The sequence below is a fragment of the Argentina silus genome (genome assembly GCF_951799395.1).
Source record: "Argentina silus genome assembly, chromosome: 6".
Lineage (NCBI taxonomy): Eukaryota > Metazoa > Chordata > Actinopteri > Argentiniformes > Argentinidae > Argentina > Argentina silus.
In genome coordinates this window covers 7363072-7389912 of record NC_139660.1, presented here as the reverse complement: position 1 = coordinate 7389912, position 26841 = coordinate 7363072, and the positions used below count along the sequence as shown (strand labels likewise).

At 47.6% G+C, this 26841-nt stretch overlaps 1 protein-coding gene across 4 annotated transcripts in view; it reads left to right on the top strand.

Annotated features, from left to right (window-relative positions):
* dlg1a (discs large MAGUK scaffold protein 1a) overlaps positions 1-26841 on the top strand; it is a 92008-nt gene that overhangs the window by 21653 nt on the left and 43514 nt on the right. For all 4 annotated transcript variants that reach the window (XM_083670975.1, XM_083670977.1, XM_083670976.1 and 1 more), the window contains exon 4: positions 5092-5364. In XM_083670975.1, coding sequence (XP_083527101.1) covers positions 5092-5364 — 273 coding nt within the window. The remainder of the gene's footprint in view (positions 1-5091; positions 5365-26841) is intronic.

Here is a 26841-nt window from a genome sequence, read left to right as displayed (position 1 = left end):
TGCTGTTGTGTACGTAAGGAGACGGGGGGAGACAGACAGACAGACAGACAGACAGACAGAGGGAGGAAGGCTAGCCGGCTGTAGGACTACTCCATGCTGCCTGTACATCCCACTGACTGACTGAGAGGAGGAGGAGGATGATGATGATGATGATGATGGTGAGGAAGAGGCAGGGAGAACCGGATGAGAGCTGAGACTCTTAGGGAGTCCTCTGTGTCTCCAGGGGGAGTGAGGGACGTTGTGGGACTACGATGGAGGCACTGAGAAGACTATGACTCCCAGCATCCATCAGTCGGACCGCTATCTGTCTAGCCCAATGTTGTGCCACTGTAAAGTAGCATGCACCAACAGCACCATATCGCTCATGTTCGGATGCAAGGTAGGAGTGTGTGTGTGTGTGACATTGGCTATGTACACACATACATTTGTGTTACTTAGGAGAAATCCACACTGTCTCTAACTTTGGCTGTATACATATACACTAGAGTTTATTCTGTTTTTACTGTGGCTGGACACACAAACACTGGTGTTCTGAAGGAGGTATTATACTCTGGCTGTTTTATGCTGTGACTGTCCACCATGTGCTGTGAAAGCAGGAGACAGAGATGCAGGGTGGACAGGGTTTAGTAACAGTTGTTTGTTTGTTTGTTTGTTTGTTTACCATGTGTATAGAAGACATGGGAAACAGGTGTTGGGTTCTGTAGTGTGTCTGCCATATGTGAGATGCTTCAGTTTTTAACTAAGAGACTCTCTCTTAACAATACACAAACATGCTTAAAAGCAGGGGTGATGCTTACCATCACATTATATGGTGACACACACACACACACACACACACACTGAATGCTGAATATGCTCTAAATCCAGTCACATATTTCTGGCTACACAAGGCTGGAGTTGATTCCTGACACACTGACACATGACTGTTTGTGTGTGTGTGTGTCTGTATGTGTGTCTGTATCTCTAAATGTCCATACTAAACCATACACTGACTGAGCCTGCATGACTTTCAATAGCTGAGCTAAACCAAGCAGACCTAGAACATGCTTCACTCCTCAATGCCTCATATTGGTAAATGAAATACCCATCACGTAAAGAAACCTTCAAAAACCATCCTTATCTCTGTCTTCTATAATGTGCTGTGATTGCTCAAAGTGACCAGTCACCTCATACGTTGATGTTGTGTGTGTGTGTGTGTGTGTGTGTGTGTGTGTGTGTTTGGTTTGTTGTGTGTATTTGTGCTTGTGTGTATGTGTGTGTTTAGACCCAAAGTCCTGAGCCTCGGTGCTTACAGTGGCAGTGTTATGATAACAGTGACAGCCGTCCTGTCGCCGTGGGAGCGGCAGGGTCCTAGTGCTCCCTGAGTTATAGTGTGTCTCAGGCTGGTCTATTCAAATGTGGGAGAACAGCCGATTATGCAACTGCCTGCTCCTCTGGGGTTCCCTGGCCCAACGCACACACACACACACACACACACACACACACACACACACACACACACACCACTCCTCTCACTGTCTCATGTGATAACAGTCCCCGACTAAACCACTCTAGCTAAAACACTCTCCTTCCGCTTCATTGTAAGAATTACCTCTCATACCAGGGTAAGATTAGCCTGGCTCCAGATCTGTGTGTACAGTACTGGAGCAAATGTTTGACATGACAACAACAGAGGAGCTGGCTAAAGCACAGCCATACAGATCTGGAGCCAGGCTCTGTCTGTCTCTCTGGGTGCTCTGGCAGGGGGAATGGCCGGCACTGCAGTAGTAGGCATAGTGATGGTCTTTCTTGTCTCCTCAGAGGTCACACACACACACACACACACACACACACACACACACACCTCCGCAAGGACAAGCTCAACAGCACAAGCGACGGACCCTAATGCCCCTTCCTTCGACGGAATTAACTAGCATGCCTGATGATCCGACACTAATATCCCATGCTAATATCTTGCCCTTTGATTGGTGTGGTTCTCATAGTGCACCTGTCACCATGTCCGTTAGATGGAGTCATAACTCCCCCCTGTTAATGAGTGTGATAATCCATCTGACCTGTTAAATGCCCGTTAATGAAGCCGATCCATCTTCCTCACGGGGGTAGCATGTGGCACCAGCTAATCTGCAGTTAGAGGTAGATTACTAAAAAGCTTATCTCCTCCAAGCATAGACAGTATATAGTAGTCATAGCACTGTTAATTGTGCTCTTATGCATTTGTTGTACTCCCCCTGTGGAAAATAGTGGTCCGTTCCATTCTAGTCTAGTCCATTTTATTTAAGTGTTCATTAAATTCTATTCTATTCCATTTCATTCAATTCCATTGTATTCTATTCCATTGTATTCTGTCCTAACCTGCTGTAAGTGGAGCAGCAAGACAGTGTTTGGTTCATTTCCTCCTAAAGCAGTACAGCTCCTATCCCCTTTCACACAGACAGCTACTCTGAGAAGTCTCCCTCCAATCTAGTCCCTGTCACTCTGTAGACGAGGGTATTAGATACTGTTCAGAGAGGAGGCAGCTGCTAAAATAGAACAGGCAAACAGGGAGCACAGTGTGTGTGTGTGTGTGTGTGTGTGTGTGTGTGTGTGTGTGTGTGTGTGTGCGCGTGTGCGTGTGTGTGTGTGCGTGCGTGCGTGCATGCGCGTGTGTGCGCGCATGCACATGTGTGTCTGTGTGTGCGTGCATACTGTTTGAGTCAGTAAAGACCGAGCGAGAGTGTGTGTGTGTGTGTGTGTGTGTGTGTTTATGTGTGATAGGATGTGTGTATTGACTCTGTATTGAGAGCTCTGACCTCCCAAGGCAGTCCTTAACCCACATCAAAGAGTCTAGCATGATCCATCAAAGCAGCTGGCACACACTGACTGACTGGGACTGACTGTGAGTGATGCTGTTCTGGGCTGCTGCAGTGAACTGCACCAGATGTTCCTCCCCCCAGACTCCACTTTCTTCTTCCTTTCTTTCTCCTCTCCCTACGCTCTTCTCTCTCTCTTCTACCTCTTCATTCCTACCACACTTTCCTCCTCTTCTCAAGGATGAAGGATGCAGTGCAGTCAAGGTTGCAGTTTCCTGCACCCCTGGTCTACAGTCACTGGTGTCTACTGTGTGTGTGTTTGAGTGAAGGTCCGTCTGCTGTACCTCAACACCATGCCAGCGTGGCAGTAGACGGTCCATCAGGGCCATTGCTTGTGTGAGTTCCTGGGTCATTTGGCCAGGGCTGGGCCAACTGCATGACTGGCTGACTGGTAGACTACCTCCTTTAGCCCTCTCCGTTTATTTTGGTTGAACACACACACACACACACACACACACACACACACACACACACACACACACACACAGGCGCAGCAGTTTGTCCACTCTGTCTGCCCCTTGACCTTCTGACCCCTCTACTAACTGCCCTGGTCTCTCAGGGGTGAAGAGTGCACATTCAGCACTTAACAGATACACAGCATCTGTACTTCACAGATATGCAATCTTTCCTGGAGTGAGAGTACAGTACATTGGTGTGTGTGTGTGTGTGTGTGTGTGTGTGTGTGTGTGTGTGAAACTCTTCCCTTTTATGTAAAGCACTTTGGGACCAGTATGTGAGTGTGTGTGAGCGTGCATACGGGCGTGTGTGTGTGTGTGTGTGTGTGGAAGCTTGTATCTTGAGAGGTATGTGTCCTTGTATCATACATGTACTGTATCTAGTTGCTGTTTAAGACTAAGCGATGCGTAATGGACTGGGTAGCGGCTGTGACAGTAGCAGTCGTTAGTGTTCCATGCTGGTGCTGAGCGGGCAGGTCTGCTGAGCGCAGGGTTTCACGTCTGGAGAGCCTGGCAGATTGGTGTCAGGGTGATGGCTGAGAGGGAGAGAGGGGACTACGGCGGCGCCGGCAACTGAAATCACCTCTTCAGAGAGTTCCTGTCCTCCTCTATCTGCTCTGCTCTCCTCTCTCTCTCCTCTCTCTCTCTCTCTCTCTCTCTCTCTGTCTCTCTCTCTCTCTCACTCTCTCTCACACACTCACTCACACACACACACACACACACACACACACACATTCACACTCTCTCTATCTATCTTTCCACTTATATTCCATATTCTCTTCTCCTTCTCTGTCGTTGCTTTCTCCTCTCCCCCTCCTCTTCCTCTAACCCCCCCCCCCCCCCTTCATCTCCTCTCCTCTCCTTACCTCTCCTCTCCTCTCCTCTCCTCACCTCTCCTCTCCTCTCCTCTCTCCTCCCTCTCCTTAGGGACAGCCTGTCCTTATTTAGCTCCGACTCCGCCCGCAAACTTCATTAGGTGTCTGTATGTGTCTGTTAGAGGAAAATGTCTTTCTCCGGTTTTTCCTTTCTTGTACAGTGAGTCTGCCTGATTATGCCTCGAGTAGTTGTGCAGCTTCTCCAGTCCCACAGGCTTCATCCCTATAGCTGGGCTGCCTCTCCAGGCCAGTGAGGCCCTAAAGCAACGTCTCTGTGGCCCGACTGGGACTTGTTATAACAGTAAAACGACAGGAATCAAACCAAACTTGTTTGCGTGGTTTTGCTGAAGGCGCCTTTAGTCCAGGGACCTGCACAGGAGGAAGTAATGTTACTGAATGTTCAGAATCAGATGGGTGGATAGAATTGTAATGTGTAGAGCAGGTATGAGTGTCTTATCGCGTAGACAAATGAGTCATATCAGCTCTTAACATAATATTTCTATCTGCAAGATTGGGAATGTGATCAATTCACTGAATACAACCCTGCTACACAGCTTTACTGTCCTGGGGGTTTACATTATGTCTATATCATCAGTGTAACAATGGGACATGCTTATAAAGCAATTACTACCACGCTGGGCATACACCTGGGCCTCCCTACGGCAAGACACACACACACACACACACACACACACACACACACACACACATACATATATACACAGGCACACACTCATGCTTACACACACAAACACACTGTCTGTGTGCTCAGTGGGGTGTAGAGAGGTCTGTTTGATCTTGAGACAGTTCTCACTGAGTGACACTAAGCCTGTTTAGAAGTGCTTACCGCACATGACCCTCGAACTAACAGAAACCTCTCCCTTTCCCTCTCCTTTTCTCTCCCTCCTACAGAAGTACCGGTACCAGGATGAGGATGGGTCTCCCCCCATCGACCCTGGCCCCCTGCCCCAAATCCAGACCCTGCCCCATGCCCAGGCCTGCCCCCAGCACCCTGGGGAGGGACGGGAGCTGCAGCTCCAGGGGGGGCGGGGCTACGACACGCTCCGGGAGAGAGAGGGGAGGGAGGGCCGGGGGCCAGAGCTGGTCCAGGTAGCAGAGAAGAACCTCTCCCAGATCGAGAACGTCCATGGATACGTGTCCCACGCACACATCACTCCCATGAAGGTAGGGCACACACACATAGATGAACAAGTATGCATGTACCCTCACACAGACACACAGACATTCAAAGTCAAGTGTATTTTGTTTATTGTATGACCCCCCCCCCCCCCCCCCCCCCCACTGTCCAGTTCTTCTCTTTCATCTGATCCCCTCTTTCTCATCTCTTCCATTTACTATAGACACACTCTATTCCTACTCTCACAATATCTACTGGGTGCCCCTGTAGCCCCCATAAACTCACAGATCAACCCAACCCAGACCCATGCACCAACATAGAAATCATCATTGTCCTTTCTGTTTCTATGTGCACCAACACACCAGCCACAGTGTGAATAATATAGGTCCCTGGCTTACACACGTGTCACATGGCACATGTCACAGGGATGACACGAGTGATGAGTCGCTTCTGTTAGTAGTTGTTGTCAGCCTGAAGCACTCTTCAGTCAGATGATTTAAAACAATAGCTTTACATTATGTCGACGGTGCAAACAGGCATTTATGTGTTTACTTGTTTGTGTTTGTTTACGTTTGCATGCACATGTTGTTTGTATGTTAGATGACTGAAAATGACTGTGGTTATCATGTGACTATAAGCATGAGATGACATTGTCAACAAACTAAAAGGTTTGACTTTGAACAGTAGTACTCTGTCATTATAGTGGAAAGTAGTTGTGTCCTAACAACTTCTTTTTACTGCTAAGATACAGTAGGCCTATCATTTGTAATTAAGTGTTCTCAGTCAGTAGACATACCAAACATAGTGAAGCGTCTGTGTGGTTTTGTTGTTTGACTGTTGTCTACCTCCACCTTGTGGCTCATTCATGTCACTGCAATGTTTAGGGTCCTTCCCCGTGTCAAATGGCCCAATCACTGAAGCTTCTGTTCCTTTCTCAAGAGATATCTCGATTTGAGTATTGTTTTCCGAAATATGATTAATTGATCAGTGACTATGTCTCTCCCCCTTCTGTCAGTAATTGACATAAAGATCATGACAATTCCGTTGAAATGGTATGGAATTGCAGTCCTCGATAGGTCAGCCGTACATTCTAGTTTATTTGAGAAAGTGATTTTTATTTGTTTTGATATAGACATAGATATGACAGTAAAGCTCATTTTCCTATCCTCCTTTGAGGTAAAGTGTTCAGAAGTGCATCAAACTCCTCTCAATGACATATCAGTACTTGACAAAGGTTGTGTATCCATTTGGAACCATTGAACAGAGTGTGTGTTGTGTGTCCAGTGTTGCCTGTCCTTGTGGTTATTTCTAGCGCTCCCCCCCCCAGGTAGATGTAGTGTGTGCGTAGCCTCTCAGTGGGGCCGTTGGCTAGCAGGACCCAGACAGATGGAGCAGCCATCCTGCCTCTCCCCACGACTCTGCTCCTACTGCCCCTGGGGCTGGGCTGGCCTGGCCCTACTGTACTCTACCTGTACCTGATATGGACCGGACACACAAACATGCACACACGCGGATATAGTATTATACACACACTCACACAAACTCGCATACACACACACACACACACACACACACACACACGCGCACACACACACGCACACACACACACAGACACTAACGACACACATATGCACACATACACACACACACACACACGCGCGCGCACACACACACGCACACTCAATAATCACACATGCACGCACACACACACACACACACACACACACACACACCTCAGTGTGTGAGAAAAAGGGGACAGGGCCCTTGTATTGTGTGATATCATTGTGGAACATTGCTGCAGCCTGACTGCTTTGCTGTGTGAAACGTACAACACTGTGTTGTCTTGGTTGTTGTGTATTTATTAGAGGAAGATGTTTGGAGACTCTTGGTGCATTTCCATGGAGATGCACGTTCAGCTGATTTCTCCACTCATCCAAAGTGCTGCTCTTTGGCATGGGCATCTCTGTTGACTTAATATGTGCCCCATCCCAGGGTCTGCGTTGGCCCCTGTACTGTATCAGTCAATGTCTGTGGTAACAAGTCTGTCAGTTTGATACAGACGGCATGGAAATGTCCATGTTCAGCTGACATGTGCTCTGTCGTTCATCTTGTACACTTGAAACAATCCAAGTGTGTGTGTGTTTGCATAGAGGACCGTTGATGTATTTTATGTGTGTGTGTTTGTGTGTACTGTGCCGCTTCTGTGAGCTTGATGTTTATCGTAGTTAAGGCTCTGGTCATGGCTTCTTTCACTGTTGTGAGTGCCAGTGTAACGGTAGGCTTACTGTATACATCAGAGCAATGAGCACAATGTTGATATCAACACGACATAGCACTCCTCTGGTTGGCTATCTTGTGTATGGCTTTGCCTCATCCACTGCATGTGTGTGGGTGTGAGCATCTGTGTGCTTACAGTATGTGTGCTTCTCTTATAAACGGTTATAGAGAACACACACATTCTCTTTTATTTGTATAAGTTTGTTTTATAAGTGTGTAACAGAGCCTATACTCTGTTTTGTGACAGGCTGCTTTTCTCTATGTTGGTAGTCTCAGGTGTGTGTGTGTGTGTGTGTGTGTGTGTGCGTGTGTGTGTGTGTGTGTGCGTGCGTGCGTGCGTGCGTGCATACGTGCGTGTGTCTGTGTGTGTGTTATAGTGACAGGATGAGTTCCTCTCTGTGCTGTAGGTAGAGTCTCTGGAGTGTATCTTCGACGGTGGTGCATCTTATGGGCTGGAGGAGGTCCCGGCCCCCACCTTTTCTACGCTCTACTCCCAAAACCACGCCCTCCTACAGGTAACCCCGTCCACGCCGTTCATTCGCCCAGAATGCCCGCCTTGCTGCCCCCTTTTGGTGTTTCATTTCATTTTGCTGTTCCATTTGTGGCAACTGTGTGACAGTGCTTCCTGTGCTATCATGAAGATCAAATCATTTTGGAGAAGCTGTGCCTTTTTATTTCGAGCTCCACCATTTGTAATGTGTTGTAGTACGACTTTGCAAGCTCTAGGTGGCACCATTGCCATAGAGAGAGAGAGAGAGAGAGAGAGAGAGATCATCTTGTGTAGTAGCTAGCTGTGATATGTGAGCCTATGGTGAATGTTTGAGGTGGTTACATCACATGTTTGGGTGTGGTGAAGCTTTGTACAGTACAGTATGTGTTGTTGAATGTGAACTTAAAAGAAGACAAGACTGTGTGTGATTCTCCTAAAATACCATGAGGAAACCACTGTAGCTCTTATGATTATTAATTCTCTCAAAGTCTCTGTCGTTTTAGTTAAAATCAGTCCTGAAGTTGCAAAGGCATTTTGACCATGAAGGTGAGGTCTCTGAGATTAGATCTATCTCAATAAATAGTCCACTCCCTGTCACCTTTCCTCCATTGACGCCACAGATCGGGAAAAGGTAATAGCGCACTCACACCAGTATCCGTATCCGCCATATTGCTTTCACTGAGCTTCCAGTGTGTCTTCAGATGAGTTTAGATGAAGGAGAAGAGGAGGCCCTATAGATCTGCAGCCTTTATGTTCCCCCCCGTCCCTCTGAGCCTTGTGTCGGCGGTAGAGATGGAGTCACAGAGGAGATAACGGGGGTGCTCCTTCAGGGCTACAAGTGCATTAGTTCTCTTTAACTCTGCACGGTAATGCAGACTGTAGGGGGAAAGCATTTCTGCAGCGCGCCACTCTGCCTGGTGGAGGACACCTTTCAGAGGCGCACCAGCCTGAATTCCAATGAGCGGGTGGTCCTGTTCAGCATCTTTCTCTTTCTTACACGCACACACACGCACACACACACACACACACACACACAGCCTCATCTATGTCTCATTCAAACTCAGATTACGTGCACGCAGATTTGAAATATCTAACTTCTACTTACAGTGTGAAATCAGATCACCTACAACAACCTCTTCTGCAGTATCTGTTTTCTGTTGTATATCCTTATTGGACTGTTACTTACTTGACAGGGCTGTGAGTTAAGTGAGAGGAGGATAGGAGGGAATACACACACACACACACACACACACACACACACACACACACATAGCACTTGGTGATCCCAGCACGTCATTGTCATTGCGCTAATGCAGTCTATTAGTGAAGGCTAGGCTTGGCAGTAGACTGTCTGTCCTCTGAGAAGGAGAGTAAGACGGCGCAGACGGACCCACAGACAAGAGGCAGCGCTGACAGCTACTACAGAGTGGGGGTGGGTTTCATATCCCACCATGGTTGGTATACTGTGTACGTAGGCATCTATGTTCAAGGCCTACTGTATGCAGTTGAGCTCCCTGCCTATGAGGGCTTGGAGAGGAGGGGAGGGGAGAGGAGGAGAGGAGAGGAGAGGAGGGGAGGGGAGGGGAGGGGAGAGGAGGGGAGGGGAGGGGAGAGGAGAGGAGAGGAGAGGAGGGGAGAGGGGAGAGGAGGGGAGGGGAGGGGAGAGGAGGGGAGAGGAGAGGAGAGGAGAGGAGAGGGGAGGGGAGGGGAGGGGAGGGGAGGGGAGAGGGAATGGTGTGTGTGTGTGCGTGCGTGCGGGTGTGATGATGAGACAGTAGTGAGAAATGAGCCGTCTCTCTCCCTCTGAGGGAACACAACCGACAGAAACCGCTTGAGTCCTCTCAACCTGTGTGTGTGTGTGTGTGTTTGCGTGTGTGTGTGTGTGTGTGACTGACTGGCTGTGACTCCTGTCTCTGGAAGGACACAATCAGAGGAGCACTGCCTTATCTCCTACCCACCACTCTGCTCGTCGCTGAGTGCACTTGGCTGTGACATGCTGCGCTGCGCTGCGCAGGGGGAGAAGGTAGTATCTCTCAGCCTCTTGAAGGACCCCATGGCCCCCTAAGGGAGGGTTGTGTGTGTGTGTGTGTGTGTGTGTGTTTGTGTTTGTGTGTTTGTGTGTTTGTGTGCGTGTGTGTGTGTGTGTGTGTGTGTGTGTGTGTGTGTGTGTGTGTGTGTGTGTGTGTGTGTGTGTGTGTGTAAGCCGGCTAGCACAGGAGAGCCCGCTCCAAGCCCAGCACAGACATGCTGGCCTCTGTGTGGTGCACCAAAAAGATGGGTCGTCGCTTAATCAGGACCATAAGGAGGACCAGGACACTACACCTGCACTTCCTGGTAGGTAGGGAGGAGGGTGTACAGTATATGCACTAGGTAGTAGGTAGGGTGAATTGATGTACACTTTCTGTTATGGGTAGGGGGAATGTATATACAATTGGTAGTAGGTAGGGATGATGTGATGCATCTCAAACTTTCTGATCAGAAAGACTTCCATAGAGATTCCTATGTAGAGGTCTACTGTATAGGGATATCTATAGTCTGTACAAGACGTGGTTTGTAAACAAGGAAGTGATGACCTAGCAGAGGAATGTCAGCGTGTTCTTCTAAAGTCAATAGGTGCAGTGAAAACCCATCCGCAGTATGAAACTCTGGCATCCATCAATACAGTGGAGTAGACTATCAATACGGTAGCGATGACATCATCTAGAACCCATCAACGCTCCATTGCATTTGTCTTAACATGGGATTTTACTTAGGGTTGAACCACAAAGCAATGTCAGGGGTTGTGGAAATATTGATTTCTGACTCTCTGGCAAAGACATTTTGTCGTAGAAGCTTTGTTGTTCTGAGATGACTTTGGTATCATGACGATGCAATGCTTCCCCACACTTTTAAGGTTAATAGCAGCACAACCCCCCTCCCCCCGCCCCCCCCCCCACCCCCCCCATCACAGACACACACACACACACACACACACACACACACACACACACACACACACACACACACACAGCCCACACTATACTGCTACACTCGAAGTTGACACACACATCCCACTCCCTCACACTACCCGAAACACACACTCTCTCTCTCTCTGTGTCAGCCCACACTCCTTACCGTGGGTGGGCTTTGCTGCTGGACTGTGCTGTGCTGCAATGCTACGTGCGCTGAGTTAAAGAGGAGAAACATTGAAGGGTGATAACCCTGAGCAGTGTCCCTATAGATCATTATCCTGATTAACCTGTAGCATTAGCAGGACATGATTCACTAGGGCTAAAACACTAGCTCTGACCTCAGGCACTGGTGCTGGGAGAGACCGCCGGACAGATAGACTTGTTGTTGATTAGCAGAGAGAGAGAGAGAGAGACTTTTTCTCTCTCTCTCACTCTCTCTCTCTCTCTCTCTCTTCCTCCCTTTCTCTCACTCCCTCCCTTTCTCTCTCTCTCTCTCTAACCTCACCTCTGAGTCTGTTCACACAGCAGGCCAAAACACCACAACAACATACCACAGCAAGAGGTAAATAGACCTGTGATGGAGTTGGAGAGAGAGAAATAGATAGAAAGAAAGTCAATTCATGCCTCGTGTAGTTGTATATGTTCAAGCTATATAAGCATTGCTTGGGTGTACCCAGTAAATTATATTTGAATCAGGAAAAGGTGCTTGCTTAGCTATCGCTGTGAATAATAGTTTATGAGTTTGAATCATAGTGGGATGAATGACTCTGCAGTAGTGTCTTGGTTTATTAGTTAATTAAGTAAATTCATTGCATGCAAAATTAATTTCATGCCTCAAGAAGTTCAATTAATTGAATTTCATTTGGTTAATTTGAATATATTTTAGCACCATGTTATGAATCAATGCATGTTATTGGTGAGTTCCTGTCCTTGAATCTACATCAATATATTGTGAATACTATACTGTAGCTCCACCCCCAGCGTAGCCCCACCCCCAAAAGCATGGCGAACGCTTTTCTGAAGTCATCCAATAGACTCAGAGCTTCCAGCTTTGATTGATATATTTTTGGTTTGTGAGGGAATGATGTGATAGAATCTCCTCAGAGTTGATGATAACAGATACATGCTGCATCCGCATAAATAAGAAGTAATATATTATCCTATGTAAATCTCTGGGGTATTTAATGAGGGCCTGATGGAAGAGACAGGCATGGAACGATCCATCTATAAAACAATGCCTCATCCCTGCTCTGTTGTAGCCACACACACACGCACACACACACACACACACACACACACACACACACACACACACACACAGACTCTGAGGTTATTAACAATAACAACAACAACAACACAACAACAACAGTGTTGTAGTGTTGTTCCTTGCTAGGAGGAGACACAGTCTTCTATGGAGAGGACAGGGTATCTGAGATGTAACTGGCTGATATACAATATGCCAAGTACATGCTGGTATTTGTATCAGAGGTGATAGGACGCTCACATGATGAGTTACCTTGCTTGAACCCTGAGGACAGCTTTACTCATGAGTCTACTACTGTAGTCTTAACGTTTTGTTCTCCTCAGGGTTGACATGGATAGTCTTCCCATGTAACACATCCTGTCATCAAGCTTTAACCTGGTGACGAGAGAGAGAGAATCTATTGTCTGTTTTTCAAAGGTCCAGCTTACCGTGAGTTGAGTTGGACTTATAACTCTGTACTGTATATCCATGCCTACCTGTCTGCTGTATATCGATGGCTCTGTATGCAGTGAGTTGAGAGGGTCTTTTATCTCAGTCAGAGACAGGGAGGGGTCCACAGCAGCTGTCCTATTAAATATACATGTCCTGTATTTCTGTTTAATTGGCCTTGAATTATTAAACCTCTCTCCACTATTTATCAGCTGACATTCGACAGAGACAGAGAGTGTCAGCATGTGTGTTGACAGCTCACCTGTCTGACTAGACATGTAAGTGGCAGGGAGTATACATTTCAATACAGGCGGTGTGATGCACTGTAAATGTTAATCCCAAATCGACCCCGAGCCTCTACTCCTCGAGGCACTTGTGTAGATCTGAGAGGATTTGATAGGTTTAAGCAAAACGGCACTGGCTATGTCTTTCCCTCTGATAGACTGGGTAGAATTGTAGCCATATTTTCTTTGACACCTTTCCAGTGCTCTACGTGGTGCATAGGGGACAGGGGGAGAGAGCTGGGGGAATAGTACACACTAGTATACAAATGCAATTGTGATTGGCTTTGATGGCCACTGTTTAGGTGGTGGGTCTATGACCGTATGGATATAGGATATGGATGTATCTTGTGGGATGTGAAGTAGGATGACCATGCAGTGTGTTGTGCAGTATGGCAGCGTTTGGATAGCTAATCAGCACAGTGCTTCCATTAGCTTCAACTAGCACCTGTAGCATTTTCTATTCACTGGAAGCTTGTATACTGTATATAACATCCCCTTGAGAAGCGAAACATCTGCCACTATGACTTGCCCACATGCACAATATGTGCACTGAAATGTGCAGTGTACCATGTAGTCTGGTTTATTTCTTATACAGTACACATACATACAAGAGGTATACTGGATAGTCCACCTGAATAGCAGTTCATTTGAATGCATAATAGAAAGAGAAAATAACTCCCAAGATCTGGAACCATCTAAAAATACCACATCAGACATCCTCTCTGTTCCCTGAGAATGCTGTCGTAGTAACCGGTGAGCAGATGCTATTTTGGTCTCCTAGCTACTGGGAGGCTGATCATGAAGACCAGGGCAGTAGGTACTGTGTGTGTGCGTGTGTGCGTGCGTGCATGCGTGTGTGCGTGCGTGCATGCGTGTGTGTGCGTGTGCGTGTGTGTGTGTGTGCGCGTGCGGGTGTGCGCGTGCGTGTGTATATGAGTCCTATTTTTACCCTGCTCTTCTCTGGAGAGTATATTTAGACGTCAGTCTTGAGCAGTGAGGCAGGAGGGGCTTGGTGGGGCTGCAGCTAGCTTTATTGGATGTGAAAGCTGTTGCCATGGTTTTGGCCCCCTGGGGGGACAGAGACACAAGCTGTGACAATGGCTATTTTCTTGCGTGACACCTGTGGCAGGGGCACACCTACGAGCTGGTGCTGGCTCTTACCACCACACACACACACACACACACACACACACACACCCATACACTCTCCCTCCAGCCTGTCTCAGAGGAGAGAAAAGCCTGGGAGAGAAGCAGAAGCAGCAACAGGCATTAGAGATATATACACAGACACACGCACACACACACACACACACACACACACTCCTCCAGCCACCACCACTCTCGAAGAGTCATACACACTCCTCCCTCAGCCTGACTCAGAGGAGAGAGGAGAGCCTGGGAGAGAGAGACAGAAGCAGCAACAGGCTGAGCTTGCTTGTGGAGTCAACGTTGCTCTGCACAGGCGTGGAGAAGAGGAGTGTCTCTCGTTTTTCTTTCCCTTTTTTCTACCTCCATCGGGTACAGTCTGTTGTTATTCCGTTCCGGATCAGCTGTGTGTGTGTGTGTGTCTGGGTGTGTGGGTGTGTGGTGTTTGCGTGTGCTAGTGTGTGTTGTGTGGGAGCACCGGGGAGCCGCGGAGTCTGAAAAAAAAAACCACCCTCTGAGGAGAACACACACAGATACAGCACCCACACGACGCAGCATAGGAGCTGCCGACGTTGACCAGAACCTCTCACGACGGCTAACACACACTTCCTGGATGCCCCCCTCCCCCCTCTCCCCTACTCTCACCAGGGAAGTTACTAGGGCTCCTCTTTCTTCTGGGCTTTTTTCCTCTCTGTTCGTCGGTCTGTCTGTCTCTCCGTCCTGGACTTGTGAACACAGCGTTTTTACCGGGGATCTATTTTCACAGTTATGCAACTGGCCTGGCTGGTAGGCAGGCTAGGCAGTTGGGCGTAAACAGTGTGTGTAATCGAATCGTCTGAGACACGGCTCGTGTTTCTAGCCTGGACAATGGCTCTGGAGTGGGCCCAATCAATGGCTCTGTGAAAGCTTTCCTGTTCCTAGGGGCTAGAGGGAGCCTCTCTGGTGAGCTGGGATAGAGTTAAACACTTCAGGTAGCGAGCGAGTGTGTGAGAGGGGGAGGAAGAGGGCGGAGAAGAGGAGGAGTGGGAAGGAACACCACACCACCCACCTACCCACCCACCCACCCACCCACCCACCCATCCATCTCTTCTGAGGCTCTCCTCCTCTCTTCACTCCATTCATATTTAATGTGAGTGTGGGTGTAGAAGGGGGAGCTGTGGGATTTCTACTTCCGCTCTTAAGAAGGTGCTGTGATTGAACTCTGGTCTTCTACTGCTTCACTGGAGATCCATTTAGAACCAGAGAGAGAGAGAGAGAGAGAGAGAGAGAGAGAGCAAGACCTCCCTTCTCTGATGTCTGTGGGACCAGTCAGGTAATTGAGCTTGTTTCCTATCTTTCGCCTGGCCCTCTTTCTCGCCCTGTCGTTCCTTAAAGAGAAGAGAGGAGGGCCCCAGTGATCCTGCTACTCCGTGGGTGTGGAGTTTGCTGGCGGTGCGTTCTCCACCTCCCTTTTTCCCTCCATCTCTCTCTCTCTCTCGTGGTCCTCACCTCCTACTGTAGCTGTCGGACATGTGGCGTTTGGATAGGGACCGGAGGATGCAGCCATCAAACAGACTTCCCTTTAGACTCTGGCTGTCTGAGTAGGATGCTGCTGTAACTTTATCCCAGCCTGCCTGCCTGCCTGACCGCGCACCACTCCTCCTCCTCCTCCTCCACCTCTTCCTCCTCGTTTCTCTGTGGCTGCCGGTACAATCGCTCTCTAAGCCAGCTGATCCCTTGCTCCCGGCCCTGAAGAGAAGAGAAGAGAAGAGAAGAGGAGAATAGAGAGGAGTTAAGTGGAGGGAAAAGAGAGGAACCCAAGCTCTCCATCCAGAGATGAACTATATATTTGGTAACAACACCCTGTACCCCCGTAGCGGGCGCGGTGGGGGTGGCAATCCAGGGCATGGACCCAAACAGAAGCATGGGCCTAAGAGATGCTCCTCAGAGGAACTGCCGTCTACCCACGGACCCGGCTCTTCCTCATCATCCTGCTCTTCCTTATCTCGATGGCAACAGCTGCTGACCTTCTTTGCCAAAAGAAATGCGTTCAGTGACTGCATCACGGCCGGAGCTAGCCAGGTAACACTAATATTGTGTGTATGCACACACACACACACACACACACACACACACACACGCCTACTGTACACAGACATGCACACACATACTGTACGCCTACTGTACACACACGCCTACACACGTGTTGATTTACTGTGTGATTAGGGTTTGCAGTGTGTGTGCGACACATAATAAAGTTCCTTTCTTTGCTTGTTATGGGAAGTGTGAGAGCAGAGAGCTCACCGAAGCACTGACCTGACTGGGTCAACTAAGACGTGTGTGTGTCTCCCGGGACAGGAGAAGCTGAGTAGTTAACAGAGACCCAATCCCCCTGGCACCCAGCCTCCTCCCGACAGTTCAGTGGTGTTTTACATAACCTGCTTCAGGACGCTTCTTTAACTAACATTGTCCTTGACCAAGGTGGTAACTAGCTCCCTGTAACTAGCTCAGTGGCAGTGTAACCGAGGTGGCTCAGTGAACCACGCTCATGTGAGACCTGGAGACTAGCATTAGCCAAGGCTTTATCTCAAGTAGCACAGTATTGTGGAGTATAGACAAGCCAGTTTCAAATCCAGTTGATCACAGCAGCATATTAACTAAGCCATTAACTGGGCAGGCAGCTTCTGGTCACTTCTGTAGTGGTGAGGTCGGTTTCACCTGGGCTAATTCTGTTCCATTACAGACTGAGAGATCAAAACAAAACAAAAAGTTTGTATGGTGTGTGGACATACTGTAAGCATCCACTGGACATGCTTGGTCTAGGCACATTTAAGTTCTAGTCAAACTAGTCCTGCTTCTAGTACAGTATAATAACATACTCGCAGGAAAAACATCCTTCTCTGCATTACGCTCTATTTTTTTTTAATCAAAGAAGCCAAGTTTATTAAGTATTATTTTCCTCATCCTCACCAACACGTTCTAGGGAGAGACACTCATTGTGAACATGTCCTGTCCTGTGTTTGCTCAGAGTCTGGTGATCTAGTGGAGGTATTCTCTGTCTCCTGTCCTATGGCCAGAGCCAGCACTCAGCTCAGCGGTCTATTAGCCTGGGAGTTATAGCCTGTAATCATATTGGGCTCTGCCTGTAGCCTTTTCCCAAGGTGTTGTCCAGAGCACTTAGTGGATGAGTGATGGGCCATTATTACCTGCAGGGGGGATCAGGAGAGGGATATGGAGCTGGTAGACTGCCATCGCATCCTTTTCTCCTCTCTTGCTTTTAGAGAGGGGTGAAGGGATGGAGAGGGACTAGAGAGAGATGAAAGGACAGAGAGCAGCTTTAGAGAGAGAATGGTGAACGGGGAGAAAAGAGGAACAGAGATAAAAGATGAACGCAGAGAGAGAAAAGGCATTTTTCTAATGGCCAATGATCAATTGAACAAAGTAAGCAAAGTTTTGACCACAACTTTTAAACTACCAGAGTTTGAAACTACAGCAATAGTAGATGACTCAGGAGATGACCTACGTTTTGAAAAAAAACTGTTTAAAGAGGGTGAGTTACGACTGGAGGAGTGTGTGTGTGTGGCGCGTTTGTGCGTGTGTACATCCTGTATGTGTGTATGTGCTCTCTGTCAGACAGGGTCATGCCGTGAATAGAGACTGGAGGACTGAACAAAAGGCCAGTTGAGGAGGTTCTTAATACCTGACCGTAGCCTTGTTACCATGGCATCCCTACTTCATCTTTCTTTCATGAGTCTTTCCTTACAGCCAAACCAGCACAAGCTACAAATGTCCACAGTCACACACACACTCCTGTCCTCCTATTCAATAAGCCCTGCCTTCTGGGGGCGCTTAGTGGCGTAGCACACTAATGCGCATACCACATAATCGCAAGGTTCCTGGTCCGATTCCGACCCTTGACACGTCTTGCATGTCATCCCTCCTCTCTCTCCCATCCTTCCTGTCAATCTCTACTGTCTCTATCCCAATAAAGCAGAAATGCCCTAAAAACATATTTAAAAAAATAAAAATAAGGCCTGCCTTCTCAGTAGAATAAAGGGCGTCTGGTGGTCATTGTGAGTTCAAGACCTAGTTTCTATGGTTGAGTTCACAAGGTAAGACAGTATCATCAATGCTCAAAACAGAGTGCTCAGATAATCATGATATACCGTAGGCAAGTGATGAGAGGGCAGTGTATATATATATAAAACACATTCTAGGGGAATGGTTGCTTGTTGTTATGTGCGACATCTTTTCCTATTCAGAGGGAGGAGCTCCACCCAAGCAAGGTATTTAATTGGTTTAATGTATCCGAGGTGTCACTCATTTCAAACGGGTTTCCACCTCTTTGTAGCTACTTTCTGCAAAGGATTTCACCCGGCTTTCTGAAAATAGGAAGGCCTGGTCTCAACGAGGTTAGCCTACTGCAGACTGGTGATGCAACAGAAAGCAATGTGTGTGGCATTGCTCATCCGTCATTCAAGCAGTGGGGTCAGCTATGTCCCTCTGTTCATCAAAGTCCATCTTAGATATGCAAACCACAGTAGCTCTCACACGAGCTCTCCATATACCCTGCCTCCAAAAGACACAGATGAGGTTGGAACCTAGGTTGACTGTAGGCTACAGGATTCAGCTTTAGATTTACAATTCTTATCATGTAATGCTACACTAGATACTGTTCATGCTGATCTGATGCTGTATGGCCATAGACTGTACTGTCGGCTTATTGTGTTCATGAAGGATAGGTTATGTGCTAATGGGGATAGGTTGTGTGGAACACTTGAAAGGAGTGCTCAAACTCACTGATGATTTAGGGTATACTTTAGATGCTAATGCTGTCAGATGCAATAAAGCTTTCTCAGGTGACATGTGTCCTTCTGTAGTAGATTTATGTCTCTGTATATCTGTCTCTGTCTCTCTCTCTCTCTCTCTCTCTCTCTCTCTCTCCAGGAGTGGAGTGGTGTTCAGTAGATCTAATGGTGGGCAGCAGCAAAGCCCACATCTATCTCTCTTGTGGTCGGGCTGAGTAATAATTTATGAGCGGCTGGGCTCTGGGGTTGAAACTTATACACAAACTCTTTAGAAGCGTTTCTGAAGAGATGTTTGACATTAGTGTAAGAGGGAATTGAACCAAATGGAAAGCCTAAGCGGGATGATTGCTTTGCTGTTTCCTTCCATCAAATATGGAGAGAGGAATTACTTACTGCCTCGTCCCTCATCTCTTGAAATCATGAACGATGAATATAGACATGGAAATATGAACGATAGAAAGGTTGATACTGTATTCATGGGACAAAGAGCAATATAGCGTTTGTGCCCTTACATTGTTTATCTTGCCAGAATCACAGAGATCTCCTAGATCCCTGAATACCAATACCCTTACTAGCTTTCAACACAAGGCCTTAGTCCTGGTCTTGGTACCAGTTGCTGTCTGTGGAAATTGTGTGATTATCTTCCTGCTGATCCTGTAGGAAACTTTTCTCTCTCCCATTGGGATGTGTGTGCCCTTGTACCTGATGAAGTGTGTGTGTGTGTGTGTGTGTGTGTGTGTGTGTGTGTGTGTGTGTGTGTGTGTGTGTGTGTGTGTGTGTGTGTGAGAGAGAGAGAGTGTGCTTGACCAAAGCTCTCCACTGCCATCTCTACAGTACAGAATGTCCCAGCTCTCTTCCTCAAGGCCATTAGAAGCTTGTCTCTGAGTGATGGCAGGCAATTACAAAGTCATTTGTAGTTGTAAATGAGTAAAGCTGTGGTCTTTGTGAGCTCCTTTCAACAGCCCACCCATAAAGAAGCTCCAATGACAGCATCTCCTCTCCTCTCTGCTCTGGTTACAACAGCTCCATCACTCATTGACCTCCCCCCTCCCCTCTAGGGATAGTGGTAAAAAAAGATGTAAAAAAAAAAACCTTTGTATGCCGTGTGAATAGATGCAAAAAAAGCATAATGGGAAAATGGTGGGTAAACCGTTCTTACAAAAATAAAAAAAGGTTGATAAACTGAGTGTACTTGCACTACATCACGCAGCCCCTCCACCCCACCCCACCCCACCCCACCCCACCCCTCTCACCCATAGCTGTAGTGTTGATATCAGGGAGAAGCTTCCTTTGCCCCTAAGACTGTACACAACCTCGCCTTGTTGTCATCGTCAAGACTCGGCTCTCTCCTCCTCCTTCTATGCGGCAGCTTTGGATGTTGTCATGGAGACGTTGCTATGGCGATCGTCAAGCGAAGCGAGGCGGGTTTCAGGTTGTGTGAGTGTGTGTCTGTGCGTGTGCGTGTGTGTGTGTGTGTGTGTGTGTGTGTGATTTATCTGCTGGTGGTTTTAGGACAGCAGGGCTGTGTTACTATATGCATGCCAGGTTGCCAGCCAGTCATCTCCCCTTAACCTGAACTCAACCTCTACCCCTATAACCCATCTGTCCTGCCACACACACACACACACACACACACACACACACACACACACACACACACACACACACACACACTAAAGGGGGCACCAATCGTTGGGTTGTGTTGCAATCTTGGCTAGAGGGGGGTCAGCACAGATGAAAATGTATTCTTTGGCAGGAGTGTGTGGTGTTGCATCATCGCACTAACTGTGTAGGACGTGGGACAGATGCTCACTGATAAGCTCTCTCCCACACACACACACACACACACACATGCTCTCTCTCTCTCCCACACACACACACACACACATGCTCTCTCTCTCTCTCTCTCTCTCTCATACACGCACAACATCCTCCACAGTCTCTTCCAATACTTGAATCCTGACTACTAAGTTATCCCTTTCCATCAGCACCTGTTGTTGTTATTATAATAATAATAATAATAATAATAATAATATAATATTATTCTTATTATGTTATTATTGTGCTCTTTATTCTGTTCAAATGACAGAGCCCTGTCTGGACTGACTAGGACACTGCATACTGTATACTAGGCTCCTGCTGGAGATATTCCATTGACGGTGCCAGGACAAAGCTACTCTGTGTGGTACACTTAGGGTACTGAGTAGAATAGAGTTACAGTTGGCCATCAATATCACGTCACCTCCTCTTCCGTCTCTAATAACAACGTAGCGTATCACTTCCCCACGTCAGCGCAGCATTGGGCTGGAAGAATGGACGTGTCTGCCTGAAAGCTCTTGACTTGATGTGGTTGACGCTCTATTGATGCTTTAAATGGACAAACTGGAGGAGATCAGGCTAATTCTGTGTGTGTGTCTGTGTGTGTGTCTGTGTCTGTGTCTGTCTGTCTGTGTCTGTGTCTGTGTCTGTGTGTATGCACGTTTGTGTGTGTGGCAATTCAATAAGCATGCTGTTAGATCACTTTGATGCCGATGATAATGCAGTAATACAATCATAACTACAGCTAAGGATTTCCTGTCATATATTCTATTGATCTCCGTATATCATAGCAAGCCAAGCCCTAGTGCATACTAACGCTAAGTGTATATTAGGCTCAACATAATCCATTGATATCCATTTAAACTCTATCACAACAGACATTATATGTATATTATTTATAGTGTTGAACTAGGCTATGATAGATTCTGATTATTACAGTAAGTACCATTCACGTGCGCTTTGTACTAACTTTTAGAATCTGACCCACTGTATAGTTGAACCCCCTCCGATCTGTATTCTATATTTCATGTGGTGTACTGTCCTATATGTGTTGCTGTGTTCAAATGATTGCTTGTAAAGCAGTATCTAGTATACAACCAGTTAATCTCTTGGGGATGATGACTTTGTCTACCACCGTGTGAGTCTGTAGACCACTGTCGGTAGCTGAGAGCGTATAGTAGTCTGGCTGGCCAAGAGTCATGGGCTCTACCTACTGAGAGGGCTGTAGTGGTCCTGAGCTAGTCCTTGTGTGCCTGGAGTGCCCCCTGGTGTTCAGAAACGGTAGTCCACTACTCTGGATTTCTCCATACAGGAAACCTCTGATGGGAAACCAGTAGATAGTGCTAGCCACCATCCACTGATACAGGCTCAGATGGTTTCCCTCCCTTTTATGGTAACATTTTAGAACGGAGGGTAGAATACTCTGACCCTAGATCTGACTCTGGATCAATGTTTACTTTGAGTAATGGTTTATTGGGTGAGTAACAAGACAATCTGACAAAAGGAAAAATGTTTTTAGATGCTTCACACAGCTCATAAAAGTTTTAGAAACCAACCATTAGTTAAGTGCTGCTATGGACTTGAGTTAACCACACACTACCTCAAAGTGACCGATAAGGAATAAATGCAATCCATTATTATCTATATTACCATTATTATCCATTCCCGTGAAGTGGGCCTGTGGTTGAGTGTATCTTTCCTGGGTAATTCCAGAGTGGTCTGTTATTTCTCTGTTTATAAACTCTATTTACACGACTTGACATTCAGGAGTCTCGCTGCTGCTGTTGTATCTGGAGGGTACTCCAGTGTTATTATTAAGTGGAGCTTTTTGCTCATGTCCATTTCTCTCATTCCTCCCTCTGCTTGTAATTACCCATCTCTTGAGCCTGGCCTTTGCGAAAGTGGTGTTTTTCAGCAATTGGATGCTAACCTTTGTGTCCACTCTGGCTCCTCATACAGCCAACTAGTGGGATAGCCCCTAGTGCGAGCGGCTAGGACTTCACATGGAGGCCATACTTTAGACTATAGCTCTCTTTCTCCGTTCCTTTCCCCCACTATCTCCATATACTGTATCTGTATCTGTATCTGACTCTCTCTCTCTCTCTCGCTGCCTCTGCCTCTGTCTCTGCCTCTCTGCTCCACCACAATGGGCCAAGTCAACAGTGAACATTTTTTTAGTTTAGGGCTAAAGGCTAGCCATGACACACATTTCAACCTGGGAGCATTTTACTGTTTTAGCCCAGGACCGCTGTGAAGGGCTTTTTAAAACATGAAATACCATCATAATCCTCGCTGTCTTGGATTCCCCTGCAGTGCATGACCAAAGGGATTGTTTTTAGCTTGTACTGTACTGTACTGTACTGTATATTCTGTGGACTCTAAATGCAGTCTAATACTGAAGATTTGACTTTTACAAATATCAGATGTACCCTGTGGAAACCCTTCAAAGTACCTAATATGGGTTCAAGCATTCAGCAATTGCTTCACAGCATATGGATTTGAATGCTTGTCTTTGGTAGTATGACTTCCTATACAGAACCGTAATCATAATGGCACACTTCCATGCTGTTTGTGTGTGATCTAAGCGTGTGCTGAGGCGTGTGCTGAGGCGTGTGCTGAGGCGTGTGCTGAGGCGTGTTGTGTGTGTGTATGATACAGTAGGACCCACAGCTGGGGCTCGTGTGCCGTATCTCAACTCCCCACCTGCTGAGAGCTTTACAGTTCATTCTGTTAAACAGCGTCATATCTGGCTTAACAAACCTCTCACTCTAAGGATGGACATCAGGATACACAAGGGAGAAACTAGGCCAACACGCACACACGCGCGCGCGCGCACACACACACACACAAACACGCAGACACACACACACACACATGCTATCCCACCATATAATAGAGAGTGAATCCATTTCCAGCTGACCTGCCCTCACTTTAGCCCTCTCTAATGCTGTGTGAAAAGAGAAAACAAAAGCTTCAGAACGTGAATGGCATGGACAAATCACACACACACACTCCTCCTCCTCCCTCTCTCTCATTGGCAGTGCCCATGGACAAGCCCTGATACCCCTATCATAGTCCCTGCTCCGCATTGATTATTCATGCCTGTGTGCTGTCATGTGCAGTGCCCATTGGAGCTCATTAATTGGCCAGTGAGAGAGCGAGGGAGAGGGGGAGCGAGAGAGAGCCGGATGAGAGACAGAGAGACAGAGCGAGAGAGACGGAGAAGCAGGCAGAGACGCTGAGAGAGGGAAGCGGTGCAGAAAAGAGAGAGAGAGAGAGAGAGAGAGAGAGAGAGAGAGAGTGGAGAGGGGGCTGCAGCTAGCCAGCCAGAGGAGAAGACTGGATTTCTTTCTGCGGTGCTCCGGTCTCTGGTCTGGTCTCTCTTCCCTGCACACCGTTAACTAGCTCACTACAGGGAGCCAAGAGGAATACCAGCCTTTCTGAACCAGCAGCTACACCTCTACCTCCATCTACCTTTACCTCCGGCTACTTCTCCACTCTGCTTCTCCTCTGTTCTCTGCTTGGACCAGCCTCTCTCCAGCCTCAGCCTCAGGTCCAGCTTCAACCATGACCACCTACTACCACAACCATGAGTACTGCTGCGGAGGGGCGGAGGGCTGTGGCCCAAGCCCAGGATCAGCCACTGGAGGGAGGAAGAGTCCAAGCGTCCAGGCCCAGACCCAGGCCCAGACCCAGCACCAGGCACAGCCTAGGGTCCAACAGAGGCTCCAACACACCCAGAACCAACTGGCTGAAATCCACAGACAGCAACAGCATCTCCAACAGCAGCAGATCCAGCTCCAGCAACAACAGATGCTACAGCAGCAACAGCTACAACCACAGTTACAACACCACCAACAACTACAACAGGCGCTACAACCTCAACAACTACAACACCATCAACAGCTCCAACAACAGGCGCTAAACTACCAAACCCACCAGCAGTTACACCTTCAACAACAACAACAACAACAGCAACAACAACAACAACAACAACAGTTACTACGACAGCAGCATCATCATCTTCACTACCACCATCCTCCTCAGATGCAGATGCAGCACACTCCGCCCCTGTCTCTCCACCCGCTGCTCTCCCCACAGCTCCCCCTGCAGAATGTGCAGCGTAACTACAGTTCGTGCACGCTGCCGGCCTCGATGTCCAAGAGCAGGTCCAGGGGCAAGTTCACCAACCTGAGGGACAGCGTGAAGAAGAGCCCCACCAAGAGCAAGGCTAAGGTCAGGGCTACAGTTGGCTGCTGGTGGGCAGACAACGCCTGGACCACTCTGTCTCTGGAGAAACCTCCACAGGCACATGCAGTACAGGTATGTGTGGATGGACCAGCTCACATGGAGAATATTATAGGAGTCTCAGTGTGTGAGTGTGTGAGGTCCTTCCAATGTGGAGGTTTCTGTGTGTTTGAATGACCAGGCCAATGAGGAGCTTTCTATTAGAGCATCAGCGTGTGTGTGTGTGTGTGCGTGTGTGCATGTGTGCGAGTGTGTGTGTGTTTGAAGGACCAAGCAACATGGAAGTATCAAGACGAGCGTCACAACTGGAGATGTACTGAAGGAGGAGAAAGTGATCTAAGCTGGAACAGCCTAAACAGAAGCTCCACCCCTGGGATAATATAGAGGAGGTTGATCAGTGGGCATGATTGTGGGTCTGGCGCAAATGGCAGACAAATTCGTTTTTAAAATTCTGCCAATGAAGAGCGGATTGGAATGAGAATTTAAATATTTGTGGAAGAATTAAGCGACAGAGAAAAGAGAGACGAAGTGTTAAATGTGTGTCTGAGGAGGAGCAGTGTGTGTGTGTGTGTGTTGTTGTGGTAACAGACAGAATGAACCAATAGCGTTATTAGATCAGCTGGATCATGCTTCCTCTGATTAGCTGCAATATGAGAGTGGATGTATGCCAGGGGTGAATAGTCTAGGTCTGGAGTCATAGAGAGTGAATGTATGACCAGACCAGAGAAACAGGCTTGTCTGTTACTATGATGATGTTGGCTTGAGCTCTAGGTTATCTTTAACCACAGATCTAGGATCAGAATAACCAAGCCCCCATTACAGAGTTGATGTAATATCTGACCCTGTTTCAGTGGCTAAGGTCTGCTTCTACCCACTCTGGATTATAGGGTATTACTGTAAGTGTGGTATTGGATACTAGAGTTAAAGAAGGCACCCATGTCTGTTTGCCAGTCAGAATAACCATAGAATTAGAATTAGAATATTATTATTAGAATAGATTTAGAATTCTAATTCTGTGGTCGGAACAGCGGTCTGTCTTAGTGTCCAGGGTCCAGGCACTTATATGGACTTGAAGTTAAAGTTTGGTGATTTGAGACATGGGTTGGATCTACAGTACAGGCCTAACTGTGGACCAGCCCCTCCTGGTCGAAGCTAACGATCGATGCTAATTTTAGCTCTTTCATGCTGGCTAGGCCGTGTTGTGACAGGCAGCTCCATACAGTAATGATGACTTTATGGATCTCCCTAGCCAGCCTGCTACCATACAGTAGGCTATGCTGTCATCAGTAAAACTGACAGTGCGTTTGAATATGAACCTTGTCCTTCCTGGCTGCTTCATGTTTGAACGTTGTTTAGTAAAGACTGGTATTGAAGGAGATGTTCCTGGTTGGTCAAACTGTCTGACCTTCTGTGCTTAACTAGACATTTCACTGAACTTGGGATGCACTGCCATTGACCACAGTTAGCGACCTCCCTCTGTCTCTCACTCTTGCACGCTCGCACACACACTCACACACACACACACACACACACACACACACACACACACACACACACACACACACACACCACGCTGGTTTAGAGGCGTGTGTCGGGAGGCTCAGTGGGCTTTTGTCTGGGACTGCTGCTGCTGACATAGTGGCCCCTAGCAGGAAGGCAATTGTGTCTGTGTGTGTCTGTGTGTGTACGTGTGTCATTAAGGCAATACTCATTCATCCTAGCCCACCCCAACTCAGTCCAGTCCAGACCAGTCCAGCCTGGCCCATCCCAGTGGATGAACTCTGTCTCTGTCTCTCTCTCTTCTGTCTCAGTGGGCCCTGGCCTCTAGTG